The sequence below is a fragment of the Nicotiana tabacum genome, chromosome 20 (genome assembly GCF_000715075.1).
Source record: "Nicotiana tabacum cultivar K326 chromosome 20, ASM71507v2, whole genome shotgun sequence".
Classification (NCBI taxonomy): Eukaryota; Viridiplantae; Streptophyta; class Magnoliopsida; order Solanales; family Solanaceae; genus Nicotiana; species Nicotiana tabacum.
The window spans coordinates 144,032,556-144,044,322 of NC_134099.1; the positions used below are offsets into that span (position 1 = coordinate 144,032,556).

Consider the following 11,767-nt stretch of genomic DNA (forward strand, 5'->3'; position numbering starts at 1 on the left):
TATGCCGCCGGTGACCAAAACAAAAAGAAAGATAATGAAATAATTAAAAAAATGAGAATAATAAGAAATAAGAAAAAAGGATAAGAAAAAGAAGAAAGAACAAAAAAAAGTACTAAATATACATGTGGCAGCGCGTGTAGTTCACCACTTGCCAAGAGTTTGGTTGTCTAGATTTAGGGTGCTATTTATTCCATTTAAAAAAAGTTTAGAGGGTAATAGAATTCCCGCAAAGATAAAGTGTGTAGTTGAAAATTCGGGTATAGTTCAGGATACTTATGCATTTTCCCTTTTTATTTCTCAATTTAGCTTGCTTGATTATTGTTACATAATTTACCTCTGTTACTTATGCAAGGCTGTCTCAAGACTCTCAACTACATTTAGTGGATGCTTATCTGCTACGAAGAATGAATAGTACAGATAATTAATACTACGATCTTAATCAACAGATTCATTATTTTTTTAATTTATTTTAGTAATAGATTGTTAGAATTGGGCATAAGTGCATGACTTTTTAGAGTTATTACTACTTCTACAGGGATTTTAGAGTTAGTACATAATAAGATGGATGATTTTTGGATTCAAATTTAGTACTGTAAGGTTTCTCGCAATGAATACAGAAAGAAGAGGAAGTAATGATGATTAAAATTAGCTACCATAATATTTTAATATGAAAAGAACGACGAAATTCTGACCGCTGAGCAATATGCATGCTAATATATTTCAATAAAAATATTTTAAAGTCAATATATATATATATATACATATATATATATATATCGCCTTGTCAATAATTGTGTCTCCAATCAGTCTATACAAAACACCTATCTCCCATTCATATACATAATCTGAGCACGTAGAACAGACAAACAAATTATGGCAATTTCATCCATATGCCATTAAAATTCAAAAATAAATATAATATGCTTTGTCTACAATATTAGTCCTTTTAATCTTTACAAAGAGCACCGAGTCGAGGGAAGTGGGCATGGACGTGATGCTTGAGTCACAGGTCATCCCCAAGAGAAGCAGTTTCAAGTACCTTAGGTCGGTTATACAGGGGGATGGGAAGATCGTCAAAGATGTTGCGCACGTATAGGAGTGGGGTGGATGAAGTGGAGGTTAGCATCTGGAGTCCTATGTGACAAGAAGGTGTCACTAAGGCTCAAAGGTAAGTTCTATAGAGCGGTGGTTAGACCAGTCATGTTGTATGAGATAGAGTGTTGGCCGGTTGAGGTATATCCAGAGAATGAAAGTAGCAGAAATGAGGATGTTGAGGTGGATGTGTGGGCACACTAGGATGGATAAGATTATAAATGAAGATATTCGGGAGAAGGTGGGCGTGGACCCGATGGATGACAAGATGCGGGAAGCTAGGCTCAGATGGTTCGGGCACGTGCGGAGGAGAACCAAACGCCCCAGTAAGGAGATGTGAGCGGTTGGCTTTGACAAGTATGAGAAGATGTAGAGGGCGGTCCAAGAAGTATTGGGGAGAGGTGATCAGGCAGGACATGACGAGGCTTCAGATTTCCGAGGACATGGCCCTTGATAGGAAGGTGTGGAGGTCTAGCATTAGGGTTGTAGGATAGGGGGTAGCGAAGCTCTTTGCTACTCTGCACCGGGTGAGAGGCTAGTCTGTCAGGGTTGTGTCCTAGAGTGCTAGTGGTTATTGTTGTGTCCACACTTCTCTTTCACTTTTCATAGTACCGAACCTTTCTTACGTGCTACTGTTATTATTTTTCATCTATGTTCTGGTACTTTTGATTCTGTTATTATTTTTATGCTCTTTGCTGTTGGTACTGATATATTATCTTTTTCGTCTGCTTGAGCCGAGGGTCTATCGGAAACAGCCTCTCTATCCCTTGGAGTAAGGGTAAGGTCTGCGTACACTCTACCCTTCCCAAACCCCACTTGTGGAATTTTACTGGGTTGTTGTTGTTGTTGTTAATCTTTAAAAAGAAGTCATAATAATTTTAACATTTCTCATTATACTGCTTCATAGTCAAGGGTCATTCAATCATTTTTAGCTAAATTGTGAAGTCATTTACTGAGTATCACAATCATCATTTTAGGAATCTGTGTTGTATTCTTTTTTTATTTTATTACTCGAATATATATTTAAACAACTAATAAAGTCTATTAAATAATCAAGAATATACGTGAAACGCACGTGTCAAGATACTAGTAAACAGAAATTTGTGAGTGAAAACTGTAATTGAAGGGAACAAAATGTCAAGTTTGTGTCTACAAATGAATGAAAATAGCAAACATCCAAAACTTTATTATGCAGAAGATTTTATGTCAAAACTGGAAACTAAATCCTAGCATTCAACATAATACAACTATTAACTATATGAAAACTGTGTACTCCTCTCTGTTACTTCTTTCCAATGCATTTATCATCAGCTGATAATGAATCTTTGTAATGGACTTCAATTTATGAATCAGGAACTCTCAATATCAAACCTCCATTTACAGACCTCATAATATACCAAGGCTCTTGTTCTTTTGTTTCAGCTATATATGTTGAACATGAAATATTTGTAATGTAGTGTTTAATTATCGTCGTAAACCTTCAAGTGCAAGCCTTACAGTTAACCAATTACAAACCTCACTCATTTCCTTTGGCACTGTGTAATGACCTAGTCTGTAGAGTGGAATAAGTTGGTATAGTTTAGACAACTCTTTCTTAAGTCGTGAGAAGTACAATTTTGCTGCTATAGAGAAAAAGAAGGGTTACCCGTCATAGGCTTTGAATTGAAGATTCCTGAATCCAGCTGAGCTCAAGACATGGTAAGCCCTCTCTCCATATCTATAAGGAACAACTTCATCGCCTAGCAAGTACAAATAACAGTGTAAAATGGTGAGTTACATTAGTCAATTTGCACTACAAGCTGTAAACAACAAGATGGCTCTTTGGAGCAAGGTTAAGATAGCCTTATTCATAAGAACTGCAGATCACTAGTAGATGCATGTCCGCTATCTAAGTATGCAGAACGCACTGAAGGGAAAGAAATGACAAGGTTTTAAAACCAATAATTGCGAGTGAAGTGCATACATTTTCCATGACAGAGTAGAATGGGTAAAGATGCAGCACATCTTACAGCCTCATGCGATCCTTCAATCTTGTTCCTCACATTCCTGCAGAATATCAGTAGTTAACTCCAAAGTGCTTTTGCTTTGTTGAATTAACTCCAAAGTGCTTTTGCTTTGTTGAACAAAAAAAAGAAAAGAAAAGAGGAACACAGGAGATGATTCTTCCTTCCCTCTCCTTTTGGATAGTTCATTTTTATATTAAAAACTTTTACATTTCAAGAAACTAACTCAATAGAATATATTCCGCACAATTGATAGACATAAAGTTGGAGCAATACCTAGTGCATGTGATAAACCATATTATTCCTCAAGCTAAAAAGGGAAACAAAGAGGAGAGAATCAACAGAGCTATATATATATATATATATATATATATATATATATATATATATATATATATATATATAGTTTGAGAAATGATTTGCACACCTGGAACCAGGAAGCCACCCACTAAGACCTATGACAGCCCTCAAGTTGACTGGGTAAGGGTTTCCATTTCCATATTTTCCCTGTGCAAAGCAAGTTGCTGAGTAGAGTGCGGTAGCAGCACCCATGCTGAAGCCTCCAATACCAAGTTTAACTGCGTAAGATATAGCAAAATTGCTAATCAGACAAAGGATTTCATTTTTTTTGGGAGACAATATCAATATTATCACTCTACACGAGCATTCACATTAGTATTCCTCATCTTAGTGAATTAATTTTCAGACAAAGAATACAGAGGATATACCAGCTCATGGTGAAGAACTTACCGTCAGCTGGTTCAGTTGACAATAAGTTCGCGATATGTGCAACTGAAGCCTCTAAGCCTTCGAGATCATCAGTAGTGTCATCAGAAAGTTCTCCCGCGTCAAACCCTGGAATAAGATGCAGATCCCTTTAGATGACAGTTATAAAGGTCACCATATCAGAGTTTCCGGGTACATTCTTACATGCAGTGCAAGGAAATCCACCAAGCATAGCCACAGGACGAGTCGGGGCTGTTGGACATATCCATTTGATCTACAAAGGTCATATAGGGAACAATTATAGTCTAGTCTGGAACAAGGAAGAATGTACATCAATTGAAAAGCAATGTTGCAAGAATGCACCCTAACCACATAAAGCAAATAAGTTATTTTTTCTGCATTCACCACTTACATTAGGAGTAGATAGGCTTTCCAAGAGTTGAGAAGAACTGCAAAAAGAAACAAGCAAAATTAGCAGACACTACAAAACATTGCTTGACTTTTCTTTAGGTACAACAACATACTTAGTCCAATCCGACAAGTGGGATCTAGGGAGGATAGTGTATACGCAACCTTACCCCTACCTTGTGCAGGTAAAGAGGTTGTTTCCGATAGATACTCGGCTCAAAACAAGCATGCATAATCACACCAGAATAGAGAAAGAAATGCTTGAGTTTTCTTTAGGTAGAAAACTAAAAATGGTTGCTTTGCATTTTCTCCTTTATCCTAGTTAACCAAGAATCTTAACATAGAAGTAAGCTAAAAAACATCTAACATTCAATGACTTCCTTATAGGACATGTCAAAACGTTGACATTCTCTTAACCAATTGTTCTTCTCTTGCTTTGTCAACGATCCCACACATCATTACAAACTTTATTCAAACGATTGGTACAGTGAACTCCACTAAGGGAACAGAATATCTGGCTAGTGAGTGATGCCATTATTTCTGTAGTTGCTTTTACATTTTGAAAGTGAAAATGAAGGAAAGAAACAGGTAATTTGAACAATAATTTGTAGGTTTCTCCAAAGGAAGATCAAAGGCAATAAAGAAGTGCAGAAGACAGGAAATACACTAAAGTGATGTCTTATCTTGGGTACTTTATCCAATTCCTTTGCTTCAGATTAGAGAAAGTTTGGCTTAAGGAAGCACCCTTTTTTAAAAATTTAACCATAGAATGTTCGGCTTAAAAGCAAAAAAGAACCTACCTTGAGCCATTATCACCAAGGCCGTGCAGCCAAATTATTGTAGCCTGGTGTTTTCCTTTAGGCCTCACAACATATGTCCTCCCGAACTCCAGAGCTCTCCTAGCAGTTCTACTTCCTGTAATATTGTTAACCAAGTTAAATTATTCGAGTGGCAAATGCTTCAAGGGAGAAAAATGTGTCCTAATCTCATTATAACTAGCACAATGTGAATGTAGCTTCACATATTTAAAGCCAAAAGGCCTTAAGATCTTTAGTTTCTTTCTTCTACAAATTGAAGCGACAAGGAACTGAATCTCAGTGGATAGTGGCAGTAAGGCCAAAAGTCCTTAAACTAATTATAACCCTTCTAAAGGATGACATAATGCAAAGTTTGGTGAAGAACATAAAAGAAAGAAAAACTTAAAAATTGCAACTAACCAGAGCCCATAGAAGGATTCATATAACTCATATCTGCCTTCAGAAATGAAACCCAACCTTCACTATAGTTTTGAAAGGCCACCTACAATAATGAACTGAGATGAGTTGAAGACAATACAAAGCGATAATGCCCTATTTATACACAAAAGGAGTAGGTGCAAAAATCGAATAAAACATGTGAATATGCAAAAACAAGTATGTGAGAAACAGCTGCAAATTGTGCCTAATACCACCACCTAGAAACTGATAAAGAAATATGGAGGGCATCAGTGAAAAGGAATGCAAAGCAAATGGGAAAAAAGCATGCAATCTTTTCAACCGTGGAAAGAAGAGAATCAAAAGAAAAACCAGCAAAATCACAATTCATCCGTCCATTTTTCCTAAAGAGGGTTCTAGATTTTACAGAATGGAAAAGAATCTATACCAAATGCACAACTACAGCTTCAAGAATATTACTGAAAGTAAGAAGGAATAGTACCAAGTTGTATTATAGGTCATGGTTCGAGCCGTGGAATCATCCATTTATGCTTGCATCAAGGTAGCCTACCTACATCACACTTCGTTGGGGTGTGGCCCTTCCCGGGGCCCTACGTAAATGCGAGATGCTTTGTGCACTCGTTGTATTGGGAAAAATTAAGTTCATATATGGAAGTTATTATAAGATGACACGTCATGACACGTGGACCAGTCAAAGGAGGATAGGTGGCAAAGAATAATCAAACAGGCACGAGCTTCAACAGGCACGGGCAGATATTCAGAAAGATAGACGCTCGAATCTCTTTATGATTAAAGAGAATGAATTTGATAGTAAATGAGGTTTAGATACGTATTATTGGACATTAAATACGGAAAACGTTAAGGAATCTGTAATGAATCAAATATGATAACCAATTGTAACGTTACATTAGGCCATTAAATGCCATTAATTGTCAATAATGACTCTGTTATGGTAGAAACAAAACGTATTACCTAGAGATAGCTATAAAAGGAGATGACTGATCATTTGTAAAGACACGAAATACTATTGAAATATATTGATTTACTTTCCATTATATCCAGCTACTATTTATCAATTATTCTTATTTCTATTTGATTGTTAGTAACCTGAGTTCTTCTAAAATAAGCTTTGAACGAAATCCCAATTTTTGGTTAAACAAATTGGTTCTGTTGCCGGGAATCTGATAGTCGTTTGCTTTCTTAATCAATTCTTTCATCAAAAAACTTACCATGTCAAATAACAACGACAACAACCAACAAGATCCTCAAAATCAGGAGAATGATATGGGTGACAGGACCCCACTTCCCTCACCGCGTGATTCACAACGTCAGTCACGAGAAGGAACTCTAGATGGCTCTGAAACAAATAACGGGATTGCAAACCAAAACGGATTTGAGGCAAATCAAAATACTGGAGTTGCGAACGAACAAGCACTCGATGATGCTCTGAAGAATCTAATTGCTCAACAAGTCAGTAATGCTCTCCGAGCTTTTACCAGCCAGTTGCGAGTTGTGCCACCAACACCAACTCCGAATCAGAATACTTTGGAAAACCCACGTTCTGGGCTCGTTAATTCAGGCACTGGTAGAACTCCCAGCGAGTTTCGTGATGGCGAACCAGGTAACATAGTTAATTCTGATTTACAAAATTTAGTTCTAACCTTGCAGAAGCAGCTCAAGGAGCAAAGCGATCGCATAGAGCAAATACCGGGAGTACCACATGTAATCAAAGGAATAGACATGGATAAATACTCACAACAACCATGGAAGCCTAGTGGTGCTCCATTGCCGATCCCGAAGAAGTTCAAGATGCCTGATATTCCAAAGTATGATGGCACAACTGATCCACGAGACCATGTGACTGCATTCACAACTGGTGTGAAAGGCAACGATTTAACCAAACGGAAAATAGAGTCAGTATTGGTCAAGAAATTCGGTGAAACACTCACCAAGGGTGTATTAACATGGTATTCTCTCTTACCCAAAAATTCTATAAATTCTTTTACTGAGCTTGCAGATTCATTTATCAAAGCACATTCGGGGGCTCAAAAAGTTAAAAAAAAAAATGGAAGATATTTTTAAAATCAAGCAAGGAGATTCAGAGTTGCTTAGAGAGTTCGTGGATAGGTTCCAGCGTGAAAGGATGATGTTATCACGCGTACCTGATAACTGGGCAGCTATGTGTAAGCACGTGATTTTTGACCCTCCCCGAGAATTTTCACATTTTTTGCGTGAATATGTGAAATTGGGTCCAATATAGTCATTTTAACTATTTTTACTTTATTTCATTGCAAAAAGAAAAATTACAAAAAAAAGTATATATATAAATTTTAGTTTATGTATCCCTCATAAACTTGAAAAAAAAATCAATCAAAAATTGCACTTTATTTTTGTACTTTATATAAATTCAAAAATTACAAAAATATAATTCTATTAATGTTTTGTAGTCGTTTTAATTTTGGAAAAATACAAAAAAATATTACTTTTTATTTTTGTCTTTATTAAAAACGAAAATTACAAAAAATAGTTTTATTAATATTCTATAATCATTTTAACTTTGAAAAATACAAAAAATATTATTACTTCATATTTTATCTTAATATTTAAGAAAAACGAAAATTACAAAAAATAGTTTCATTAATATTTTGTAGCTATTTTAAATCTTTAAAAAATATTTTAAAAATATATAGTTTTGTTGAATACTAGTCTTATTTTTGGTAGTTATTTTTGCTTACATAGGACTAGTTAAGCAACGTGTTCCTATTTCTCGGGTCCGGGCAAAAGAATAATATTCGGGTTTAAACTACCCGGTTTTAGGCCTAATTTTCGGACCTAGCCCATAATAAACAGTGTCCAGGACACATGGGGAACCCCACCACGCGTGAGGGACATATGCCTTGAACCCCACCACGCGTGGGCTCATTTTTCATGGCAAACCATGCCAAATACACGGACTACACATTTGACAAAGGGGGGGATTTTTGGGAATTTTGGAATTTAAAAAAAAAAAAAAGAAAAAAAAAAGAAAAAGAAAACAAGTACTGTTGACGCTTCTTCTTCATAAAAGAAGAAGAAGCAAAAACCTACGAAAAGAAGAGAACGGACGACTGGAAAAACCAGCTGCTCCCATCGCCAAAACCTCCAGGCAACCATCCTCCTCCTTGAATCCGCCATTGTTGCCATTGCGAGTTCCGCCATCGTCGACCACTGACCACCAAGCTTCCCACGAACCTCCATCGTCGCAACCCCAGTCCGGAACATCACCCAAACCACCCCGTCACATTCCCTACTGCCTCACGACCACCTGACCAACTCCCTCATCACCACCGTCCAAACACCATCGCCCTAACACCATAACCAACACCCAAACACCATCACCCTCGTCCCAGCTGCTCGTCGAAGCTGCGTCTGCGTCCTCACCTTCCCGTCGACCTTAACCCAAAACCACCAGTCCGTCAACCACCCCAAACCCACCATCAACGAACCCAAAACCATTGTCGCCCCAGCTCCCTCTCCGCCTCTCGACCCTACTATCGAATGCTTGCCCCGACGACACCAGCCCCCCTCATCATCATTTTCCGGTCGACAACCACCCAACCCAGCTCCTTACTCGCATCTAAACGACCCCTTTCTGTGGCATGTCCTCAAGCTAGCTTGCTACGTCGCAAAATCCAGCAGTAGCAACAGTTTTGGTCCAAGCTTTTTATTACCATCGAGGTCGTCTTTGGTCGTCTTTGGTTCGTCGAGGTCCGGTACGTTGAGTTTGACGTCGAAGTTCCGTCGTTCTGTTATTGGAGAGGTGTCCGACAGTTGTCGGTCCAGTTGGTTGTTGTTCTTGCTTCAAACAGGTGCATGCGCATTTTTAAACTTGTTATATTTGCTTAATTGGAATGAAATGATATGGATTTCCTACGCACTGTTTGTGTATCAGATTTGTTGAATATCGGATTTCCTATTCTGAAAGGTGCTAATTACTTAGTTTGTCTTAATAGTTGTTTATACATGTGGTAGTAACGTTAAAATTTTAGTAGCAATTTTAATTCCGCAGAAAAAAAAAACCGCTTCATCAAATGAGTTCAATTTATAACCCATGATCTAGTGAAGTAGCGAAAAACGTAGTTGTTTTAGTCTTGTCCTTTTCCTAAAAGAAAAAAAAAGAGAAAAAATAAATAAATAAACAAAAAACGAGACTAGCTTCGCCAAAAAAAATGTACAGATTGCGGAGCCTTCATAAAATATGTGTATTAAATACTTAGATTCCGGGACGGGCCGTTTAGTAAATTTCACGGCCCTACCCAAAAATAATAACGCGCTAGTTGCTTTAGGCGCGCCTTCAATAATTTATTCTCCTTAAACTCGGGTGCGCATTTATGTGACCCAAATCCAAGTCTCAACGAAATCGAAATGTATCTCTAATCACGGGTACATTGATTGTGACGTGGTCTGAGATGCATTTCCATGACGTTGCAAATTCTTTTAAAAAAAAATAATGAATGAGACGAGCCTCGCCAAATAAAAATGCAAATTGCGGGGCCCTCAATAATTAGTCATAATAAATACTTAGAATTTGGGATGGACCGTTTAGTGAATCTCACTGTCTTCCCTAAAGATAATAACGCGTTAGCCTCTTTAGACGCGATTTAATTAAATTACTTTCTTAAACTCGGGTGTGCATTTCATGCGACCCAAATCCAAATCCTAAAACATCAAATAAAATATGTTTCGGATTGTGGGTGCATTTCATGTGACACAGTCCAAAGATATGTTTTGAGCGATGTTCACATTCCTAAAAAAATAATGATAATAAAGCTGTAAAAGATAAAATTGCACATGGTTCATAAGTGTATTAAAAATCAGATAAATAAGCCAAATATAACAGTTGAGCGACCGTGCTAGAACCACGGAACTCGGGAATGCCTAACACCTTCTCCCGGGTTAACAGAATTCCTTATCCGGATTTCTGGTACGCAGACTGTAATATAGAGTCATTCTTTTCCTCGATTCGGGATTAAAATTGGTGACTTGGGACACCCTAAATCTCCCAAGTGGCGACTCTAAAATAATTAAACCAATCCCGTTTCGATTGTCCTTTAATTGGAAAAAACTCCCCCTGCGCCCCTCGGGTGCGGAAAAAGGAGGTGTGACAGCTCTGGCGACTCTGCTGGGGAAGATATAACCCAGAACCACTGGTTCAGGGTTAGAAATTCGAGCTTAGATAAATTGTTATATTTGGCTTTATCTGATTTTTTACATGTTTTAAGCCTAATGTGCTAAATGTTGCTTTTACCGCTTTGATATTATGTGAACTGTATATAAATTGTGCCGAAACCCATCTTCTCTCTGAGTCTTCTAAATCATGAAGAAGGGCGTACTTCGTATGACTTCTTTTCTGTATAGTGTCAAATCCCAATTTAGAACGAGGTTCGGATAAGTTGCTAAGCCGGTGAAGCTTCTGTATTCCCGGTACGCTGCCCCCCCTCGGCTCGAGCTGTCCGCTCGGGTAAGCCAGGTCTAGAACAAACACCCAGGTTCTGAACCTAGTATAACAAAGCCACATGCCGGATCCCTAGTAGGAACGTTTATTTGCATCATGTGCATTTGACTTAGGGGACTCAACACAGGGGTTGGGTCCGTCTAGGACAAGCAACCTGAAAATAATAGACCATCTTATGACATCCTATGTGCTACATGTTGTATTCAGTCAAGGGCAAATGGGTCATTTGGTCATTTCCAGCATGATGTTATTTTAATCAAAGCATGAGGAACATTTGCGGAATCCAAGAAGCCTTGGAATTCCCTATGTCCCCCACGCTTGCTTTTTGGGAAAACACATGGGGAACATTTGTGGAATCCAAGAAGCCTTGGAATTCCCATATGTCCCCCACGCTTCATATGTTGGAAAAAGCGCATGGGGAACATTTGTGAAATCCAAGATGTCTTGGAAATCCTTATGTTTCTCATGCCACATTTTGAAAACAACAATAAATATAAAAAAAATAAAAATACATATAAAAACAAGGCATGAAAATTCAAAAGATTTTGTATGTTGTCATCATTTTCCACATATAAGAAAATCGTGAAAAAAGGAGAAAATAACAGCATAGAAGTCCGAGTAGAGTCGAAACTCTGCCGAAATTTTGAAAATAAAAAAATGTCTTGTTAGTTTGTTATATTAAAAGCAAAGGGAAAATAAAAAAAAAATCATCATTGTTCTGTCTGTTTTTTTAAATATTAAAGAAAATAGTTTGTTTTGTCATTAAATGAAAATGAAAAAGAGTTTGTTTTTTTAAAAAAAATGTTTCATTTTATTTTATTTTGTTTGTC

The 11,767-nt window shown here is 37.4% G+C and overlaps 1 protein-coding gene across 7 annotated transcripts; it reads right to left on the minus strand.

Moving 5' to 3' along the window:
• Positions 1 to 2,252: 2,252 nt before the first annotated feature.
• LOC107828639 (uncharacterized) lies at positions 2,253 to 9,390 on the minus strand. 7 transcript variants are annotated; one of them, XM_075241304.1, is made up of 11 exons: positions 8,531 to 9,382; positions 7,200 to 7,316; positions 5,447 to 5,528; positions 5,030 to 5,144; positions 4,234 to 4,270; positions 4,026 to 4,095; positions 3,846 to 3,950; positions 3,523 to 3,673; positions 3,056 to 3,138; positions 2,738 to 2,831; positions 2,253 to 2,644 (listed from the first exon to the last, which is right to left on the minus strand). In XM_075241304.1, the coding sequence occupies exons 2-11, from the start codon at positions 7,206 to 7,208 to the stop codon at positions 2,557 to 2,559; spliced, it is 834 nt and encodes a 277-aa protein (XP_075097405.1). In that variant the 5' UTR covers positions 7,209 to 7,316; positions 8,531 to 9,382; the 3' UTR covers positions 2,253 to 2,556. The 7 variants fall into 7 exon arrangements, with proteins under 7 accessions (XP_075097405.1, XP_075097402.1, XP_075097404.1 ...); XM_075241301.1 differs by lacking the exon at positions 7,200 to 7,316 and having other exon boundaries at positions 8,531 to 9,390; XM_075241303.1 differs by lacking the exon at positions 8,531 to 9,382 and having other exon boundaries at positions 7,200 to 7,895.
• Positions 9,391 to 11,767: the final 2,377 nt, after the last annotated feature.

Bases quoted from the DNA above. Each gene is read 5' to 3' on its own strand.
- LOC107828639 (XM_075241301.1), bottom strand. From the start codon at position 8,704: ATGTTCCGGACTGGGGTTGCGACGATGGAGGTTCGTGGGAAGCTTGGT. The intron at 5,145-5,446 runs GTTAGTTGCAAT...ACAATATTACAG, and splicing joins GAATCCTTCTATGGGCTCTG to GAAGTAGAACTGCTAGGAGA. The intron at 4,096-4,233 runs GTAAGTGGTGAA...TGACCTTTGTAG, and splicing joins AAAGCCTATCTACTCCTAAT to ATCAAATGGATATGTCCAAC.